Here is a 23,206-nt window from a genome sequence, read left to right on the forward strand (position 1 = left end):
AACAAGCCTGAACGAAGCGATGTAGGGATTCCAAAGATTATGGAAGGTGCTTATCGCTTGATTCGGGCACGAAGTAAAAATATCCCGAACGAAGCGAATATGATAATCCGGGAGGTTTGGAAGCGTGTATTCGCTTGATGCGGGATGGAGAAAAAAGTGAAGACCCGAACTAAGCGATGCTAAGAATCCGGGAGGTCCGGATGTGCGTATTCGCTTGATGCGGGATGTAGAAAAAACCAAAGACCCGAACGAAGCGTAGAGGGAAATCCAGGTGAATCGGATGTTCGTTATCGCTTGATTCGGGTAGGGAATAATGAACACTTGATAACGAAAAAGTGGGGTTGAGAAACAAAAGGAAGCCTGGTTTTGCTTGATACAGTGACGGTGAAAAAAATGAATATTTTTAACAATATTAACTTTTTATACCTCGGATATGTCGTACAGAGTACCGTTGAGTACACGTGGTATGTTATCATTATCGCCACGTGGCATAAACGGTCACTATTTAATGTCTTAAGTTCACGCGTTTTTAAAATTTTTCCCCAGTTTTGGACCACTCGTTTGCCTCAGATCAAGTTGTTCACCTTTTTCTCTTCCACACCCTTTTTTGCAAAAATCAAAATTTATTTGGAGAACTTGGAATTGGTAAATCCCGCACCAAGCGATAGAGTCATTCCAATTTTTTTGGACCTTTCCTATTCGCTTGGTTCCGGCACATCAGAATTTTTCAGGCTTTTTTGTCAAACATCTCAATGAGTAAAGGCGTTGCGGGTCGACATGAGCTTGTTGAAGAAAGCCCAAGTGAGAAGCTCTTGAATGCTATTTTGCAAGATGGTCATGATATGAAGGTATACTTTGATGCAGTGGAGATTTTCAATCCAAGGTTTTCTCTTTCAGATGTTTTATTGAAGCTCAAGGACATTCTTGACGATGAGTACAACCAATTTGAAATGTCAATTCAAGCTCATTGTTTTCGTGTCGGAGACCATGATTTTTGTCACCTTACAGATTTTACACAGCTATCTGTGGAGAAAGCCAAAGTAACAAAGAGGTTCAGTAGATTTTCAAAAAGAACTTCTTTCACATGCCCTTCATCCATTTCTTGTCCTATCCATAAAAAACATTGCAACCTTGTCCCCAAGGATGTCTCCTTTCTTTTCTTCCTTTTTTTGAAAGCAGAAATACAGGATAAAGTGCAAGAGCCAGAAATTGATGCAGAGAATGAGGAAGAAAACTTAATTGTCACCACAGTTTCAAAGTTAGAGAAATGTGAAATTTTAGAAGAGGAAGAAATTGATGTTCAAGCTGAGGAGAGAGAAAGTGCAAATCTTGATGTTGCAGAATTTAGGGCTTCCACTATAACTGAAGAGCCTTCAGAGGTAGCAAGTATATCTGAATCCTCTGTTACTCTTCCAAACCTTCCTTTCTTTTATATCAATGAGAAAGATTTTATTCCTCTTTCCTATCTTCAATGTCTCTTCAATATCAGAGAAGACTACTGTATTGCAGCAATTTCAGAAGCTTGTGAAGTGGCCAAGGACTTTATTGATACAGAAGTAGAGCCAAAGGAAGAGTTTTTGGCACTTGATTTGCAAACATCTGACAACTCATTTATCCCTGCTACTGATGCACTTGCCTTGTGCCTTAAAAAAATGGAAGAGGGGAAACCTTCCTTGAGTGATGAGGATTTTGAGGACAGGCTAATTGAGTTAGGTATTGAGACTTTTGGCAGAGATTTCAAGCTTCAGGCAGATTCTGATAAAGTGCAAAGGGTTGGCTCTTGCAACTTGATGAAAGAGAAAGTAGTAATTGAGGATGAGTTGCAGAAGGTACCTTCCATTTAATCCTTTGTTAAATGTTATTGTGATTGTAATTTTTTTTAATTGAGGTTTTTGTCTTGCAGATTGAATTACTTGATAAGGATGATTTTCTGGGAAGAGCTAGAGGCACCAGAGTGAAATCTACAGAAACAAGGTCAAGAAGGCCTTCATCTGCTCTCATGCACTACTTGCCTACATTGGATAAGGCTGTGTTCTGTGCATTCCACATGAACTTCTCTGAAGATGCTGAGTTGCCAATATTTGCCTTCAAGGTGTTGTCAAGGTTTATGGGATATAATTCCCTTCAAATAAATGCTAACAAGGTTTTGCTTCTAGAGAGAGCTGCTGCTCTTAGAATCTTTGGATATGCTGCAGGTTTCAATGCCTCAAGAGCAGGATACTTTCTTTGCTACTCAAGCTATGCAGCTGCAGCTGAGGTGTCAGATATCAATCTCCTTGGAGGTTATAGAAGGAGAAAATTTTTGAGATACAGAGGTGACATGCCAAGAAGTCCCAAGAGAATCAAATACTAATGTACACAATATTTTGCAAGGACCAATTTTATTTCAGCAATACTTTTTGTTAGAGGTACAAATGTGTTAGTAATCATTAGTCTCTTTCTTGAGGTGTTGGTGTAGTTTCAGATTGCTGGGTCTTTGATCTCATCCTTTGTAATTGCCTCCTGTAGAACCAATTGAATAATTCGTTTAGTGCATTGCTTCTTCTTTGTCCACCTCCTCCTCTTCGGGTACATCTAAAAAAGGAAGTTCTCGCTTGATAATGAGACTTTTCCAATCCTTGTGTATTCCATGTTGCAAGTGGTCCTTCTGTAGCAAAATATGGTCCATGCAAGTAAAGAATATGCTACAAAGAAAATTTTTGTTAGTACATTTAAGAAATTTCAAGTAATAAGTCTGGACACACCAATATATAACTGTTTTGATAAGTCTGAATACTCACCAAGTAATAAGTTATGTCTTTTTCTCCCCAGGCATCTGTGATAGCTTTGATCAAAAGCTTTATTGCGTTTTTGAAATCATCTGCATAAGTATTCGAACCAACTTGTCGTCTAAGGACTTTGAAAAAATTGTCGAGTTTTTTCCAAACTTCCATACGTTTGTTGGCTACATCTGGTCTACTTTTGACATTTGTGGTGATGTTACACAGCTGTTTCCAACAGTTCCACATTGCGTTGACTTGTTTGGTGTCATGGTTGCTCAAAAATCTTCTCGCTTTTGCTCCTCCCATTGAAACATCTTGCAGAACATCACCTGTACCTCCAGAAAGAACAGGATCTTTTTTAAGATGCACTTCCCCACCATGAAAACCCATTTGAGAGAGCAAGGCTTCGCACTTTTCTATGCACTCATCTGCAAGTTTAGTCGGCTTAATAGAATATGCATAGTCCAGATGAAGTCTGAGCAATTTGTCCAAGATTCTTATCTCTGCATGCAGTGTACATATATGCACATTTTTCAAATGTATTGGTAGAATTGGATCCCATATTTTAATAGAGGTTGGATAATCGACAATATTCACATTATTTCTGGATGGTGGTTTTCCAATCTCATTTTCTGCAAGCCATTCTTTTGTCCCTGTGCTTGCCATGCAATAAAGACATGGATATTTGGTATTTGCTCCTCCACATACACCAAACATACACTTCAACGCCTTGAGGTCAGCACTCAAATGCCATTCCACAATGAAATCACCTATGTCATCAACATGAAGGTGTTCACCTGTATTCTGGCTCTGAATAACTGAAGGAATGTCTGTTTTTGAGAAGAGCCACTTTAATGTTTCATGACTCTCTACTGGTACCTGAGCTGATCCAATCCACCATAGCTCCATTTCTGATTGAGTTTTGTGGCATGGAGAATCAAGCTTACCCTGACTATAGTCCAATGCTTTATTCATTAGGGATATAGATATTCTTTCCATTTTTTGACACTTTTGGATTTGAGCTTCATCCAATTTTAAAACAAATACAAGTTTTCCTTCACAATCTATTTCTCTTATGTTGTAATATCTCACCATAAAAGATTGGACTTTTCTAATGTTCATCCAAATATTATTATAAACGTTGTATTCAAAAGATGATTTTTTTTTTGTCTCTCATATGGCATTGTTCCCTCAATATGGAAATACTCTCCGAAATGTTTAGAAATTTCCTCATTTAACATAGTTCTATATTTTCCAACATTGTGAGGTCTAGGCAACCCAAAAGCTTTGATTTTGTAATACTTAAGGACCCTGAACCAGGTTTTAGAGATGGCTCTGTATCCCTTTCTACTCACTCCCACTGTGTCACAAACTTCTTGCATTTGAGAAGGCTGGACTAATAAGTCCATATCTTTTAATAGATGTTGAAAGACCAGTTTTTTTTGAGTTTGATTTTCAGGAAGTTCTAAAAGTTTCAAGATATCCGACCTATTCATAAGCTCATTCAAAAATCCCACCCTTTCCTGAGCATTAGACATATCAAATCCTAGAAGGTTAGTAACATGATCTCTTACAAGTTTTAACCTTTTTTTTCTTTGTCCAGATCTCTCTGTTAAGTTAACTACATCTCGCATTCGTTTTACTCGTGCTCTTAATCCTATTGGAGTTTCTTTTAAGGATTTCAATTTATCATTTTCTTGTTTCAAAGACACTATTTCGTTTTCAAGTTCTAAAATTTTTGTTGCATTCAAAGATGAAGTATTTTGAAGATATGTAGTATATTCTGCATAATTAATATGTGATTGAGCTAGTCTTGAACTATAACCAAGTAAGCCATCCTCCCCATCACCAACAAATCTAATCAAATCATGTGGTGTGTGAAAAGAAGGATACCTTCCTGTTTTGGGATCTGGTGGATATAGACTTCCATCTGTCCATAGGTCAATATGCTTCTTTCCTTCGTTGCGAAGATGTTGAGCTTCATTTGCACATGATAGGGATCTTTGGTAGACACTCCGTGTAGTTGCATACTCTTGGTTGAGCTTGATGTTCAAATGAAACTTTCGATTAGATGTATCACCCATTACTAACCGAGCAAAAAGTATAAGCTGAGCTATTAGATCATGAGAGACAGAAGAATGAGAATGAGATGAAGCTTGTGAAATTTTTAGAGAAGCAGAGGAGTGAAATTTTTTTGGAGAATGGATAAGAGCACGTTTGGAGAGAATGGTCATTTTGCCACGTAGTCACTAAAAGAGGACAAATTTCGAGACGAGCCATTAAAGAGTAGCATGAAAACGATCTATTTTTTAAGATTTTAAAATATGCACTTAGATACATATTCAGTCAGATAGATACGCTTTAAATACCCAAAACGGCTAAATTTGGAGCCGTTTTGACCGTCAACATTCTACTAATTAGCAAGTTAGCGAAATTCCTTACACAGCCCATTTTGAGACGTTTTTGGCCCTAATGCCTTACACCTTGTTTCCATGAAGATACATGAAGGAAATAGTTTCTTTGTGTGACAATCTAGATTGCTTGCGTCTTCCTACGCTCCTTCAATAACCTGGATGCCTTTATAAGTTGTAGGATAGGGTCTCCAATTACTCCAATCCATTGCACCTTGTCGCATAAAGATACATGAAGAAAATAGTTCCTTTGTGACAATGAATATTAGCTATTTCTACATGAGCCAGTCATACCAAGAATCCCATTATATATGCCTAAGGACAAGACTCTAAACTTAAGTTTGGTCAGATTTCCATTCAAGGAGAACTGAATTATATCCGCCTCATGGCACATAAGAACCTTTCCACTTGTATTGGTTTACCCTACGTCTGGGCGATTACTAATTTATGCAAGCATCTGGGTGAAATAAACGAATGAGTTCTTCTGGAACGAGCCAAAAGCTTAAAATCTTTACCTTTGAAATTGATCGAGGGACATGATTATTGAAAACTACTAGTTTTGTCACCTTGGTGTGCTATATAGCAGCATGAATTATGCCTCTTTCTTCTCTCTTCACATGAGTTATGGTAATAGCATTAGAATCTATTAACTGGCTAGAGCTTACCTCATCTACTCCAGTTTTGAGGTTGGGGTCCTTAACTTCTCTTGATTGAAGAAATGTGTCAGCAAAACATGCTTGGCCGGGGGAGGCTTGGTGTGGTGGATGTTAGAGAAGCCGGGTTTGATTTCGAGGAGGAAGAGGATGGGGAGGTCGGTCTCTTTCTTGTCGTCCTACACACAAGCTTGAGCTTGGGCTTGCTTCACCACAACACTTACCTCAAGAATATGGCATTAGCAAATAGTTGTGCATGTGCTCAAAAATAGCTTTAGTATAGAGCATGCATAAGGTCTCTCTTTCCTATACTCTTTCAATCCCTCCGCTCTTTCTCACATGTTTTCCTCTTATCTACTCAATGTATCTCTCTCACACACAAATCAAAGCACTAAGAATGTGCTTACCATGTTGACATCCAAAAAGATGACCTCAGTTTATGGCTAAACAAGGTTATATAGCCCCAAGATAAAATGTAAAACACCATCATTGTAACATGCTAGAGAAGAAAGGCAATATTGCATGAACATGAGCAATCATTATTTTTGAAAGTTAAGAGAATATCACACTCTTATGATACACACTTTTTTTTAGTGGAATTATGATACACACACACACCCTCTTCATTTCTATTCATAAAATAAGGTAAGCATGGAAACCACAAGTGAGTACATTTAATGGTTTAACATCTTAAAAGGAAATAGATCTTGTACTCTCTTTGTTGCACAAACCCTTGCTTGCTGTCACAAGAATGTGTACACACTTTCGCGCTTCCATACCCATACACCCATACACATGTATGTACATAAAATAAGGTAAGCATGGAAACCATAAGTGATTGCACTTAACATGGTTAAAACCTTGAAAGGAAACAGATCGGTCAATCTCTTTTCACACACACACCCCCTTCCTTTTACACTCTTCTGTTGCCATAGGAACTTATCAATGCCTTTCTCTTACTCTCTTAATGACGGTGACAAGAATCTGCTTGCTTATAAAGGGTTAAACCCCACTCTCATGCACTCAAGGGGTGAATCAAGCGCTCTTACTTTTGCATAGCTACTCTTGCTATTTTTCTTTGAGAGTTGACTAGTCATTTAACAATAAGAAAAGAATGCATACGTATTCAAACCCTAAAGGTGCTGCCTAAAGAGAATGTATGACCCTAATTTTTATGTGGAACATCTTGTTAAACTCTTACCCTCTCGCAACCTCTCTGTCATGGACTGACATCTCATTAAACTCTTACCCTCTCTCAACCTCTCTCTCACATACTAACATGGTACTTTAAAAATTACATGCTATGGTCTTGAGGTAGGACATGGCAAGCTACAATAAGCACAACATGGTACTTTAAAAATTACATGCTATGGTCTTGAGGTAGGACATGGCAAGCTACAACAAGAACAACATGCATTCTAGATCTATTAGATGGGATATATACTTTAAAAATTACATGATATGGTCTTGAGGTAGGGCATGGCAAGCTGCAACAAGAAACATGTATTCTAAATCTATTAGATGGGATATATACATCCAGTCAATAGGATCTCAAAGCAAGCAACATACATTCAGATCAAGACTAGCAAACCCTAGCTTTGGTAATAGGTATTTGAAGAGAAAATTGTAGCATGGTTTAGAAGTGTAAGGTGTTTGTGGGCATCACTACTCACCACATACTACTCACCACATGAAGCTATGGGTAACTAGCGCGAGAACTAGACAAAGACGTCTAGTCTTGGTGCCCAAGCAGTACTGTGAGCACTTGCCCATGCAGAGATGGAAAACAAGGAATCATTGGGGCATTGCTCTTGCAGAGTAGGGAACATCTTTACATGATCTACAAGATCCTTAGGGAGTATCATTGATGTGACTACAAGGACTTCTTGTGTGGTTTTCGCTATCTCTGTGATGGTTACACTATCCAACACATATGCCAAGCTCACAAACAACTGGAGATCTGCTAGCATGTCATTTCCTTATTGACCAGTGTGTATGAAATTTAGGGTTTTACAAGATTAGGGTGGATGTGAATGATTAAGCATCATGATTAGAATTTAAGTTAATGTTAATGATAATGATTACTCACTAGAGTTGAGAGAGAGAGATTGCTAAAAGACACAAAAGAGAATATGCAAAAAGTACTTGTGCATACTTTCAATCAGAAAACTTGCCTTTATATAGGCACCAAACTAGCACATCACACAACTTGGATACTTATTTGACATTTTCCAACACTCCCCCTCAAATAATGATTCCTAATATAATGGGTGATTTGGATTACAAAGCATACTTTTTGCTTTGGTTTCACCAACTTCACCATATAAGGATTACTTTACATGTTTGACAAACAAGGAGTAAACATGATAACATAAATACATAAGGAGAAGTAAGGACTAAGGCTGGCCAAGACCACACAAGACTTAAAAGGTTCATACATCTTTGATAAAGTTAGCCTCTTCTTTGAAGGCTTGATTTGAAACTTCTTCATAGTTTTCACACTGTGCTGATGACATCTTCTTCTTGAACAAACGATCTTCTTCTTTAAATTTGAAAGAACCATTATTGGAGTAGACAGTTTGAACTTCAACTTTCTTCTTTGAACTACTTGAGACTTTTTTTTGTTGAAGACTTTAAGTTGTCCACTAATTTAGACTTAGTGACATCTTCATGGTTTTACATTATCGGCTCAATTTCCACTCGCTCATCTCGCATCAACACACCTTCACCATATAGGTGCATGTTGGTGCTAAGATACTATGAGAAACCTAGTCCTTCGACATGGCAATTGTAGTACACCTTGAACCTAGCCTTAGGCTTTTTGCTTTTGAGATTAAGAAGCCATAATCATGTACCAAACCTTCAACCATAGTGGTTACATGCTAACAGATAACGAAAACATTGATGCTCCACCTAAGCTAAAAACTATAAGTATTTGGAGCTTGAAACTAGGGGACCAAACCAAGGGGCTTCTATAAAAGAAAGCAATAGAGTGATGGAGAAATCCCCAAGGTCAATATTGCACCCTCAATTGCTAAAATTTATGCACTTGATTACTTAATCATTGCTTAATGGAACTATACAAAAAATGAAAGTTTGATTGGTTCTCACTATATCCACTTGATGAAAAGCCTTGCAATTTGTTCTATGGGAAGCTCAAACCATTGCTAAATAACACCTCAAGGGGTTTTAAGATTTTGTAAAAAAATGTCCAAAATCTGCATTTCTTTGTTTTGCTCCTCCCAGCTACCTATACAGAGCATCAATTGACTTGAAATTTCATGAGGAGGTAGCTTTTATCAATAAACCATACCTAAAAGGAATTTGTCCAATTGCTTGAGAAATTCATCAATTTTTGATGTGCAAAGGTGCTTGTTTGCTCTACGTGTTGCATTTAAGATGGGCCCTTTTATGTGTAGTTTAGCAATCGAAGGACCTTTCTTTTGAACCAAAAAGTTTATGATTTGGTCCATTGTGTAGAGGGAGAACCAAGCAAATCATTCTTGGTAGGGGTATTTTGGCAGAGGAGAAAGAGGAAAATTGGGATTAGTGAGACCATGGTTCTAATACTATGTAGGAAAATTACGGCTTCATAGGATTAGGATGGATGGTAATGATTAAGCATCATGATTAGGGTTTAGGATAATGCTAATGACAATGATTACTCACAAGAGTTGAGAGAGAGAAATCTAGACATGAGAGATTATGAGAAAAGTACTTGTGCATAACTTCAACTTGCCTTTATATAGGCACCAAAAGGTTACAACCAAAATCTCCCATGTGGGATAAACATCTTGATCTAAAATGGTGACCCTTAGAACATCCCACAATTTGATACCTATTTGACATGTTCCAACAACCAGCCAGAGAGGAGGGGATTGGCAGAGTAGGAGAGTCACTAGAGAGGAAGGAGCGGTTTTAGAGAGAAGGGGGCTACAATGCAAGAAGAGACATTATCAAGAGCTCGCATGGGTGGAGCTGGCATCAGGAGCTAGCATGCACGAGTGTTAAAGGGGGGGCACACAGGGGAGGGGAGGGGTTGGCTATGAGGCTTGGGGGGTTTGGGCTACACAAGCGTGAAGCTAGGGGGTGGAGGAATGTTGGCGTCGCAGGGGAATTGCCAGAGCTGGCATGGATGGAGTTGGCATTAGGAGCTAGCATGCACGGGTATCAAAGGGAGGGGAGGGGTTGGGCTATGAGACATGGGGGGTTTGGGCTACGTAGGCATGAGACTAGGGGGTGGGGGGAATGTTAACATCATAAGGGGAGGTTAGGGTTAGGAGTATTTTTTCTTTTGGAATAATACTCATGTTAAAAAAAGGGTTGTGGAGTGGGCGCAAAGAGGAGGGCCATAGAGGGATTAGGGTTTTTTATAAAATAAAAAATTGGTGCTTATTTATTGTATTAAATAAAAAAGAGAAAAAAGAAAGAAAAAAGAAAATAAAAGATAAAAAGAAAAGGAGGACTTCTTCTCTCCTTTGTTTTTTCTTAGTTTGATATTAAAATAAAAAAGAGAAAACTAATAGGGGGTTGTTTTTTAATAGAGAAAAATAAGAAACACAAGGGGAGTTTTTTAATAATTAAATAATAATACAGAAAAAGAGAAATATGTGGGATTTTTTAAAGAGAAAAACTAAAATAAAATAAAACAAAGGAATAAAAAAATATGGAAGTTTTTGTTAAAAAATAGAAAAAATACAATAAATAAAAATAAGAAGAAAAAGACAAAGGCTTTTTTCTTCTTTTCCTTTTTCCTTTTTTCTTTTTTATTTTAAAGGGAGGAAAAGATGGGTGTAAATTAAGAGAAGGGAGGAAAAAATGAAAGAAGGGGAAGGGGAAAGGGGGGGATTTTTTTGAGAGGGAGTGGGGGCATTGTACGCGCAAGCGTGTGGATAGGTGTGGGTGAGCCGGGTGCAATTGTGCATGTGCGCATATGTGAAAACGTGTGGATGCACATGCATACGTACGATTACATGTGCAAGTGTGCAAGGACGTGTGCCTATTTATGGATGAAAGTGTGAATATGCATGCAAATGGGGTGCATGGGAATGTGAAATTGTGTAAAAGGGAGTGCACGTGTGTGTGTGTGTGTGTGTGTGTGTGTGTGTGTGTGCAAATGGGAGTGCACACGTGTGTGTGCAAATGGGAGGGCACACGTGTGAAAGTGACTGTATGTGTATGCAATGGTGAATAACTGGCAAGGTTGGCTTGCTGTTTGCACTCTATTCGTGCTGGAGATGTGCCTTTCTTCTCCACTATGCTTCCTATCTGTGCTCTATTCGTGTTGGAGATGCGCCTTTCTTCTCCCCGTGCTTCTTTGATGCTTTTGTGCTACTTGCTCTGCTAATGCGCTTCTCGATCCTGCCATGTGCTAGTGCTTCTACTTTGACGTGCATACCTTGCTTTTGCTAAGCCTTTATCTTCTCACAGGCTAGGTGTGTGCGTTGTTGCGCTTCTTTGCAGAGACCCTCACCTTGTTATTGTAGAGACATGAAAGGTTGCCTATGGTATGGACAGAACTAATCGGTTGTTGCTATCGCATTGTGATGGATCTATAATATTTTCTTTTTTCCTCTCCCTCACAGGTCTATGCTTGGGTGTAGTCTGACTATAAAGTCTTCTACACGCTGCTCTTTTTTCTCCTAGTGCTTGTTGTTCTTGCTATGTGTGTTTTCTCTCTACTTATCGGATTGTAGCCCTATAATGTGTAGTTGAGGAGTTCCTCTATGATTGACTAGTTGTACAACCAATCAAACAAGGAATAAAAATACCTAATCCTACCTCTAAACAATTGCTAACGAAATGCTAGTGCAAGAAAACTAATTCTCTAAATCTCTTAACCATGTACTAAGAGACCAATGATGCCAAACAATAACTAAATGAATGAGAATGATGTGGAGATGCAATGGATAGGTAGACCTAGGCTCTGATACCATGTTGAAAATCATGGATCAAGCTCTCCTAATGAGAAAATAATTACCTAATGATAAACTAATCCTACACTAATCACAACACTAATTTAACGTGGATAAAAATGAAGAAAACTCATAATGAGAGTGTGCTAATTAAGATGCACTAAAGTATAATTAAACAACAAGATGAATTAGCTTAGATACATAAAGAGACTTGAGATAAGTGCAAATGATATGATTTCATTGCTTGAAATGGTCCCCTTTTATATGAGGAGGTACACCCTTGGGCTTGTACATCTTCATTCTATGCTTTACACTTTCTTCGCTACTCAACTCACTCCCTACCTCTTTCTTGTGCTCTTTGGCACCACATTTCTCAAAACAATAAACCAAACACTGAAACTTCTATGGTTTCACGTTTGAGGATTTGATCATGGTATGGTTAGATTTTCCTATGGGAAATAAGGTTAAGCATAAACGCACATTGATTAGCCCTAGAGAAAGCCATAACCTTGTGAAAATAGACACTTGGGTATCATTGGGCCACCCTGCAATCATCCCTAAAGAAAATTCTTTGGCGTCGATAGGTGCCAATGGAGAAAACATGGCAGTTCTAGGTTCCTTCAGGTATGCTACTCAAACAATTGGTCAAATTGTGGAATTTGAATTCCATGCAACCCCAGATTCCCTTGAATATGATGTCATCCTTGGTGGAACTTGGGTACGTGACTTATGGTATTCAATTAATGAATCCATGTGAATAGTCACCTTGCATACTTCGGCATGCATTGTGAAAGCGCTCTTACAGGAGGAAGAGACCTTGGAATTCTCAACATATATTACTTAGAATATCCCAAGAGTTATACTAGCGATAGGGTCATCATGATGGTCGACGACGCAAAGCAATCACCCACAATCCAAGCACAACTTTATCCACAACAACGAGAACACAATCTCATGACCCTCGAGTTATGGTTGGACTTGAACTTTATAATAAAATCACCACAATCCAAGCATAACTTTATCCACAACGAGAACACAATCTAATGACCCTTGAGTTATAGGATTTGTTCGGTCAACCAACACTCAAGGCTCATTTTGAAAGATTTCCATTCACAAAAGACATGAACATGCCATGTTTGGGGTACTTTGAACAAACAATGTATATAGAATCTACTCCTGCATGCGTTGTGCTAGAGATAGGGTCATCATGATGGTCGACGACGCAAAGCAAACAATACCATACTGCATGGAAGAGGATCCAACCCTAAGGGATTTCTATGATTCTGAACACAAAAAGCTACAAACCTCTTTCTTGAAAACCCCTCTAAATGGAAACATAACTTCTACATCAACAACCAACTCCGATTTACCATCTACTCCTCCGACTCCATCTTCACAACAAGAGAAAGAGCTTCTATTTCTAATGTCAAAACCTCTCCATCGAGACAGCCACTCTTAACAAAGTTCCTAAAGCATTCCACTCTTACTTTGATAAGAAACTCAAGGGAAAAGCCCTAGAGCCAATGCCTCTTCATCAACCAACCTCGCCAAAAGAGTGGGCCGCATGCTCAATACCCTCATCATCAAAAGCCACTCCACAAGAGACTCAAGCCTCATCGTAAGAATGGCCACGAGTCTCAAACCGGAAACCTCAGTTTCCACCAATGTGGAGGGCCCCAAATCTTCACTCACATGAATTTGAATTCCATAGAGCTCTTTAGTGTTAAACATAGAGCTAAAATCATTAATTTATGTTTGATTTGTGTGTTTTATGTTTGATTTGTATGCATTAAAAGGTTAGCAAGTATTAGGGGTAGCTTAATCATTTGAAAAATTTCACAAAAAACTTTTAAAAACTCTTGAAATTGACGAATCTTCCTTAATTGATTGGCTTTTATCATTAAGGGGGTGATTAATCCAGTTCAAAAGGTTAAAAAAACTAGAAAATGTATTTTTCGGGGTCAAAATTGATCATGTAGGGTGTCAAAATTAATGTTTTTGGGTGTTTTAGGAGCATCTAGATGCATCAAAACATCTAATTGCATCAATTTCTTCACCAATTAGAGAATCTTTGCTCTCTTTGGTCGAGTCTTTGGCCTACTTTACATAAAGAAAAAAGTTAAAATTAAGAGCTTAATTAATATTTAATTATTAATTAATTTACACTCTAAATTAAGCACAAAACTTAGCAATCCAAGGATCTATCTAATGATGTGCTTAATGGTGTGGATTAATTGATGATTGAGTTAATTAGGACTCTTGATTAATTCTAAAGAGAGAAAGATTAGTGGAAGGATTAATCTTTGATTATTTTTAAGGACTGACTTTTTTTCCATAACTCATTAAGGTTAATAAGCATTGAATGAAAAGATGTCCCTTAGTTGGTAAATGGCCACTTTTGGGGGTCATTTATGAAGGGTGTAAGGGGGTGTCATAAAAGTGTTGACTTTTTTAAATTCCCACTTACCTTCTTGGAAAAATGCTCATATCTCACCAATTTAAAATTCAAAAAATATTCCCTCCACACAAGAAAACTTGAATTTTCCTTTAGACTCCAAAAAAGGAGAAAAAATCTGTGAAATATCCCATTTCACAACGTGAAAAGGTCATCCCATTTCACGGTGTGAAAAGGTTCGGCTGCTCTGGAAAAACAAATCGTTAAATATCCCATTTCACGACGTGAAAAGGTCCGTTTATTTTGTGACGTGAAAAAGGTTTGTCTATTTCAAAAAGAAAAAAATAAAAAAATTTGTGGAATATATCCCATTTCACGATGTGAAAAGTTATGTTTATTTCACGACGTGAAAAGCTTTCATGGAGCAAAAAAAAAGGCCTTGTTTGGAGGTCAATATCTCCTAAACTGTGAGTCCGAGGAATATGTTCTAGTGCTCATTGAGAAGCCCTACCTTAATCGAGCTCTTCGAAATTGGTCTTGAGCATCCGAGGGCGAAATTCGTCGTTTTGGCCTCCAACCAACAACCTCAAAATTTGAGCTGAAAATTTGAGCCAAACAACGGACTTAAAAGCACTAAAAATCATCCGAAAAAGATCGCGTACCATATTCAGGCTACTTTTTGAATATCTAAACAATAAAATCACGAAAAAGTTGACAAAGTTGTAGTACTCCAAAAACAATACAACTCACATAGCTATTTTTTAAATTCCTTTTGGTAAACATTAAAAAATGGGTTACGAAAATGAAAAAATCTTTTTGAAAAAAAATCATCTTGAGATAGTGATGGAAAATAGGTTTTGAGACCTCCTCTTCCATCTGGGGTACTATTGGCATGCACTTTTTTCAGAAAAGTTTATCCTAAGAGGGCATTCAGATGCGCTTTTGAGACATCTTCCATCTAAGACGCTAGTGACATGCACTTTTTTCGAAAAGCAAATAAGAGCAAACGGACCCTCGTTTAACTAGAGAAGGGTGCACTAGGCCTCCTAAGGGTGTAACGGGCTGTAAGAAAACCTAAAAAGAAAAAAAACAAGTGTACTTGCTCATTAAGGAGCAATTGGCAATGTCAAGATATCGCAACAATAGAGGGATTACGTGGGCCCACATCCAAACTTAACCCAATGGCTAAAATCTTTGAGAGCCGTTGAGATCTATGCCCCACATGCATCTCCCAATACCTTTTTCCATGTCGACGACAAGCGTGTCATTGGGTTTCACATCCCCTGTTACATCAATCCCTCCGGGATTTGGTCCCTTGCCTAGCACTACCACAAGTCCTAAGTCTTTTAGAAGAGCTAGGTACCAAGCCTTTGCAACCCCTAGATGCCCAAACCTTAGGCATATTGACTAATCTAGGAAGGGGGGTTTCCCAAGGACTAAATGAGGTCATAATCACAAGAGTACCCACACACAGCCTTAGTGACTCATTCAAGAATGTGGTCATAGAGATTTCCAAAATTATGGGTAAGTATGATGGAACGATCGAATCCTGTTCAATGTATACAAATGTTTAAACAGAGATGTGAAGCCTTTGGAAATCCAAACTGTCCCACTAAGGTACATGTGTTGAGTTTTTGCTTAGTGGGAAAAGCTAGTTGATGGTTCATTACATTGATGCCTGCAAGATTAAGGTGAATTTCAAGACCTTGAAAATAGCCTTTATCCACGACTTTTCAAGACAAGGTTATCGGTGGAGTGCAACAAGAGAACTCTATTCCATTGGGCGAAAACAATTTGAAACCATTAGAGATTTTATCCTTCGAATAAAAATCTTAGACTCACGATGTGAGCTATGGGAAAAACTAAACGATGCTCAGATGTTTCATGATGGGCATAAAGAATAGCATCTTACATAAGTTGATCATTGTATCCAATCCAAAAACATTTGATCATTGTTGTAAAGAAGCAATACCTTTAGATGACAACATGATGGAGGATGTACACGATATGAGATCCTCATCTAAACCAAGTGAAACACACGCTAAAGAAAAATTGATCTCGGAATTTTCATTCCCTAAATTCTACACAGCTTTCTTAAAAGCTTTGAACCAAAATCTCCAAGAGAGAATGAGCTCCCTCAAACATCCTTTATGTCTCTCAAAGTGGTGGACCTAATGCCTTGTGTTCATTGCCACCACTACCATCCCAATTCCCAATGTGCATACCCTAAGCTTGTCTTTCAATTTTGCAAACATTGCAAAGCTTTGGGTCACGACACATCTCAATGTCCTAATTCACCTACAGTTACATTATCCTTACCTCAAATAGAAACAGTCCCAAGGGTAGAAATTGCTTAGGAAGTAGTTAAGCGAACACGTGTGTTTCTATTATCGTGGAATGCACAAAGTGGTAGACTTCACAGATTGGAATACTTCCATGCCCATAGTCACTGACACTTTGCAACCCATATGTGAAAGATGTGGCATCAATCACATATTCCAAGATTGCCCAAGGCGAGTTGCTTTAATGCAACCTCTCGCGCAGAGTACAGCTCTTAACATCTTGAGTGTACAAAATGGGCAATAGTTCACAGTACCCTTCATTGTGCTTACATGCTTGAAATCCAACGCATGAGAAACAGTAAAAAAGAATGCAAAAGAAAACACTTCGAAATGAGTAGAAGAGCATTTTTTTTTAAATAGAAACCAAAAGAGGATGCAAAACCTTCTAAACCTAAGAAAAACAAGGGCTAACAAACTATTAAAACCAAGGTTGAAATAAAGAACAAGGGAAAGGAGCCTGTGGCGGTTCTAACTCCAAAAAGGCCAAAAGCTACACATGATGCAAATGCATCTACCTCAAAGGCTACCCCTGAAAGCACAAAACCCACACGTGCGACACATGGTACAAAAGCCCAAAAGAAAGTTCGTTCTCATCGCACGGGCAAACATAATGAAAACCTGCCAATCTAAAGAAAGTTAGAAGATGAAACAAGTTCTAGTACATCACTTAGTGAGGATAAAACAAGTTCTGACTCATCACTCAGTGCACCTCACAATCTAATCAAGAAACTAGAACCCGCCCGGCCAGCCCAAATTGAAAATCATGATCACATGACATACGACAAATACAAAAAGCAAGCTTAGGAGAGCATGCTTAGCATTGTTGAGTGTCAAACATCACCGGTTGTGATTGAACCTCATAATGTCAAACAAGAGAGAGAGAGAGAGAGAGAGAGAGAGAGTGCTCTAGTACATGTGCCTCTTTCATGCATACATGTGTGTGTGAGAGAGAGAAGTTGATTGCCTTGCATTCATGGTGCGAGCGACTTCGCGCGATGATAGCATGGAGGTGGAGTTCAGAGGAGTAGAGCTTCCAAAGGGAGCTTGGGAGCCTCAAGGGACGTGAGCTCGAAGCATTGATAAGTATCCAACGATTGTTATGTCTATTGCTTCTCCTATTTGCGGTTGTGTGGAGTTCCCTCTTGGGAGGTGCGGTAGCCCATAACACACTCACATTTGTACACTTTTTTTTTGTATGAACTCGACTCACCATGTACGTTCCATTTATGAAATAAGCCTACCTGTGGGACATGGAATTCTAAGAATTGGACCTATAATAGAGTTGGAGTGCACTTATTGGAGACAAGAAAATCCCCAAAGGACAAGAGTAGGTATGTCCTTACGAGTCTAAAAGATTGTAATAATTGTTGTTTAGCACAATGTTAGGTCTCTAGGCTCACGTGTCCAAACTCATGGCTCGTGTCTCACATATCTAGACTCATGTATCAAGCTTCACATCTTTTTGCATGGGACTTTGGTATCTCCAACGCGAGAACTGGTTTGGCCTAGTTTTTGGTATTTTAAAGATTTTTTGGACTTAAATAGAGGTGATTATAATGGTCATAATCCTAGTTAATGATTGTTATAAAAGCAATTAAGTATTTTTTGATTATTTTTTATGGATTTGCATGCTTCTATGCTACCAATTCAAACAATGCATGAAAAAATATATAATGCATAAACACAATTAACTATACCACTCTAATCCAACCGACTAAAGCTTGATTCAAACAATGCATAAAAGTTATGAAATTCATGAACACAATTAACTAAACCACTCTAATCCACCCTAATGGAGCTTAAAGCTCATGTTTTCAGACTGAATTCCACTCCTAATAATTATAATTGCTAAGCTATTCTTAGCTCAAAACAATTAATTCTAAGCCTCTTCTTCGGCTCCAATTTCATGCAAATCACCATTAAAATCAAGGTTTTCCCCTTCCAATAGATGAAATTAGAATGTCCTAATGCAAATAAAACTTCAAATCAAAATTAAACGCCATGTATACCCACTTAGTGATCATCACCACAAGTGAGCAATTCTATCCTCTGATTCAAAAATTGTACAAATAGACAAGCAATTATGTAAGGCTCTAGGTTGGAAAATCACTCACATAATTGCATGTCGATTATGGTAAGGCCTAGATCCACAATAAGTATAAACTTATAAAAACAAAACAAGGTTGATTTTATAGCTGCTTATAATACAGTGTCCTCATAGAGGTGCATATTAATTTCAGGAAAACTGATGGATAATGACTTCAGTTGCTGTATCATGACTTCAATTGCAGTGTAGTTCCAATCAATGCTCGAAATTTTATTTAGTTTCTTTACTTTTTGAATTTAAGGCAATGCTTATGCTTAACTACGATTTAGACATGGAAATCACTAAAAATCATAGAAATGCTTGGATTATAACTAAAATATACAAATTTCATCGCTTGAAATTAAAAGAAACATCGAATTCCAACCAAGATTTCTGAATTTCAGCCATGAAAATTACACTACAAACTGGGCTAAGTGGGATTTATAACTAAAATGTACAAGTTTCATCCCATCGGAACATAAAATTCCAACCGGAATTTCTAAATTTCACCTCTGAAAATTACACAACTGGGCTATGTGAGCAGAGCAAATAACACATGAATGTCATTGGATTCTTCCTGGCTGTTGAAGTACTAAATTATTATTTTTTAAAGCAGGCCCTTGCCCAAAATTCACTGAGTCAAAAAAGCAAGTATGAAAATGTAGCTGTCTCTTTAACCACTCGATGTGTATCTTGGTTTAGTCTCATTTCTTTTCAGCTTGGGATCTACGAGAAGCGGAGAGCGTCGGAGACAAAAAATTACAATAACCATCTTTCCAAAAATGAGAGAAAAAACAAGCACTCGTTACTACTACACTTACAATAATGACATACGCACTAGAAAAAAAAAGAGGGGAGGACTCACAGTTCTGCCTCGATCCGCAGCACAAGATTTGTCCATACAGTAAAGAACTAAATTTGATATTGAACAAAAAACTAGGAACACTAATTTTGCGGCTGATTATAGCAAGTTATGTGAATAGGTATATTGAATATGAAAGAATTTGAGAACATCTGTTTGATTATGTCGTGTAGCATATGTTGATGCATGTGGCATTATTCTTACGATTCCTTTCAAGCTGAAAGGTCACCAATACAAACTCCAAGTACATCACACCTACAGCTCTAGCTTAGACCTCTTATGCAAGCACAATGTGGAGGACATGCATATTCTGAGGTGTGCAAGGAAAATGGAACTGGGTAAACAAAACATTAGAACGAGGGTTACTGGAACAATTATCCTCAATACACACTACAAAGGGGAGGACTCACAGTTACGACTTACATGAGACTCGGGAGAGTCAAATGACAATCTCAAGGGCATAGCACACAGACAGAAAAGGGCCTGCACAGAACCACAGGCAATTCATCTACTTCCAACTCATATTTCACAGCCCATTCATGGGTCAAGTCAGACACAACACAATCGAGTCCATTCTATCAACCTACAACAAATTCAAGATAGCAAACCCCCCTTGTATGTACAGATGGGTTCCCATACTCAGCAAGTAACTTTGGAAACTCCTTCCAAAATGAGCATATATACATACGAAGACGCATCAACCTTAAGTCAAGATTTTCACAAGTAAACCACAGTAACTGAATCAGGTATGTCAACCTAAATCAGAAACACTTAATATGTAAACCTTATTGGGCACATCTTGACATATCAATCACCATACCTAAATATTAAGAGTCTAGCATACACTAGCAAATAACAAGAACACGTGTCAAACTTCAAACTTGACAAGCCTATCATGTAAATTAAGAAAAGTGGGTATTGAAGCGGAGCAAAATGCACAACCATCAAAGGGCTAAAGCTGGAGGTCTTCTAAAAGTTGACACCATCCTGAGACAAGCACGTATGAAAGGAATGAGACTACATCATCTTGACATAAGGTCACATAACACATCCAGTAAAACTACAACAGTTGAGCATTAACAGCACAAGTAGAGTAAAGAAGCATCTGAAGTACTAAAACATATCCTCTAACTGATGAAACATCCACAAGAAAAACATAGATATTGAATATTTATGTGGCAAATGGTTATATTTCAAGACAGATGTTCTCCTACAAAAACATGATAACTTGCACCTTCGGCCTCATGATAGCACTCAATCCAGACTACAGCCGACCTTGAACCCTACAGGGACACCCAAAAGAAAGAAATTACAGCAGCCGGTTTACATTGCTGTAAAGGCTTTCTTACCACCCTCAGCTGCTCCCATCGGAATGACTTTTAGTACATTAAATCTCGCAGTCTTGGACAGAGGCCTACATAAACCAGTAAGGTTTGTAAGCTAAACGCAAACCTTAAGTGAAGATTTTCACCTATAAACACAATTGATTCTCACAAAATTCGACTACAAGCACCTCAAGTCACCTCATATAGGTCTATGTTGCTACAGGATCAAGACAGCCTTACCTGCACTGACCAATGATGACCTTGTCTCCTTCCTTTACACGAAAGCAAGGTGAGACATGTGCGGAGAGATTGGAATGCCTCTTCTCATATCTGAATGGTCAAGACATAAAAAATTGTTCAATACTTCATACATACACACACAGATAAATGTATACATGTCATGGTAAGAAATCCAATAGTTCGAGCAAATCAAGACGCACACATGGAAAACAGCTCCAAATAAGCAAAAGGTGTACGTGAGAGGTGACAGATATCCTCAATAAAGCCCAGTCAGGTGATAACAAAGTAACAAGACTATTGCAGACAAGGAAAAAGCGCTGCCTTATACCTCTGATATTTCTTCACAAAGTGCAGATAGTCTCTTCGGACAGTGACAGTCCTCGTCATCTTGGTGCAGTTTACTGTTCCAGTTAGGATGCGTCCTCTGATGGAAACATTACCAGTAAAGGGGCATTTCTTGTCAATGTAAGTACCTGCCATATAATGCCATACCTGTTGTGAGAACATTTGGGACAAACAGCCTTACTTCAAGACATTACATATAATTGGACTTATTCATAAAGAACACCATGGAGCATCTGAGTCGGATGGAGCCGATGTTTGCCACACCACAAGACAGTCCTAGGGCCTCACTGTATAGGCATAATATCATGAAAATATGATGTCATAGCCAATACCCACCATACTTCAAGACAGCTCAACAAGCTGCCTGCCTACAGGAATGCCTAAGGAGGCTTTGGCTATAAACTCCATCAGACCCAAAATAGCCCCACTACAGAGCTACTATTTCCTAAATATCGTAGGGTTCTTACCAAGTTTAACACATAACTACAAACTACCACATCTGAAAGGTCTTTTCAGGAGCCTTGAGGCCTGTTTAAGTGCTAATCGCACCTCAATAACTTGAAAATAAATGTAAAGCATACCCTAGGAGCCTTAGGATCCTGTACAAAGGAAGATACTTGGGAAAACCTGAATAAAAACCCTACCCTAGATGGCAACTTTCGTAATCTGTCCAAGTTGGTGACACTTGCACTTACCTAAGAAAACCTAGCTTCAATGGATCCTTCTAAGGATTTTAAACCCTAGTATCAGAGACCCATGTTATCCAGATTGTTGACACTCGCATTTACCAGAAACCCTAGCTTCAATTGGTTATCTCATGTGCTTATCACATCTTGGTACTCACACAACCTGCAAATCCCACCTTGAATGGCCTCCGTAACCCAAAACACAGACAAAGTTTCGGGTCGCATTGGACAGCAGTGCCGTGCCCTCAATTAATTATACCTAAAACAAACAAATCACATTATAATGACATTAAATGGCATAGCACTACCTTCAATGGCTTCTCTGGGAGTCTTAAAGCCTAATCTGATATTCTTATAAAAACGATTGCCACGCTTCCCAGGAGCTCTGCCCTTCCCTGAGCTCTTCCCGCTGCAAAATAAAAAAATCGGTAAAACAATCCAGACAATGAAGGGAAAAATGACGGATAATCTCTTCGAAACCTGTGCAGCTACGGTAGCGACGGAAAAAGAAAAACAGGAAGCAGACCATAAAAGAGGAAGCGTAACATTAATTTGTCCTCGAAATCATAACATTCAGCCCATAGATGGAATGATTTTGTCCTCGAAATCATAACATTCAGCCCATAGATGGAATGTAACACCCCACAATTGTAGAGACCATATGCAATACCAAAATCGGCCTCCATGATTATGTTGAAGAGCTGTCCTATGAAAGGAAATGACCTTGAAAGCATCAAAAACTGCATGTTTGCTCTTCATACATGCTACCATAAATTCCCCATGAAATAACATAACTCCCAAAAGCAAAATGCATAAGAGCACATAGCATACTTCCAAGGGACCTCAAAAACTATCATAACAGAAAATTACAGCAAGCATGTTACTTCCTTTGGCATCCATTTTCATGCATGAAATGCTTCCAAAAGCCCATCAAACCCTTCTAACATGGAAGTGGGTTGCCAAGAAGCTTCCTCAAGAGGCAATCCTCTCCATTTGACCAAGTATTCGTCAATGGATCGATTGTGAAGCACCCTTTCTCTCTTGCCCCACTATTCTCTCCGATATACATATTCAATCATGCCCTCTTCATCCATAGGCGGTAGCTTTTCAAACACTTGCATCTCCGGTCCCACTTAAGCCTTGAGTTGTGACACATGAAAAACATCATGTATACGTGTGGTTGT

General features: G+C 38.4%; 2 protein-coding genes across 7 annotated transcripts in view; one reads left to right on the top strand and one right to left on the bottom strand.

The window, feature by feature from the left end:
* The window catches only part of LOC147618940 (putative disease resistance protein RPP1), a 160,958-nt gene that overhangs the window by 30,591 nt on the left and 107,161 nt on the right, over positions 1-23,206 (top strand). The window lies entirely within an intron of this gene.
* LOC147618941 (small ribosomal subunit protein uS17y-like) lies at positions 18,943-22,973 on the bottom strand. 4 transcript variants are annotated; one of them, XM_086774101.1, is made up of 5 exons: positions 22,693-22,825; positions 22,331-22,431; positions 21,320-21,464; positions 20,992-21,081; positions 18,943-20,840 (listed from the first exon to the last, which is right to left on the bottom strand). In XM_086774101.1, exons 1-5 carry the CDS (start codon positions 22,812-22,814, stop codon positions 20,750-20,752), a joined length of 549 nt encoding a protein of 182 aa, XP_086630227.1. In that variant the 5' UTR covers positions 22,815-22,825; the 3' UTR covers positions 18,943-20,749. The 4 variants fall into 4 exon arrangements, with proteins under 4 accessions (XP_086630227.1, XP_086630228.1, XP_086630229.1 ...); XM_086774102.1 differs by having other exon boundaries at positions 22,746-22,783; XM_086774103.1 differs by lacking the exon at positions 20,992-21,081 and having other exon boundaries at positions 18,943-19,290; positions 22,693-22,850.

Source organism: Cibotium barometz, chromosome 34 (genome assembly GCF_041138505.1).
Source record: "Cibotium barometz isolate CiBa-2024 chromosome 34, ASM4113850v1, whole genome shotgun sequence".
Classification (NCBI taxonomy): Eukaryota; Viridiplantae; Streptophyta; class Polypodiopsida; order Cyatheales; family Cibotiaceae; genus Cibotium; species Cibotium barometz.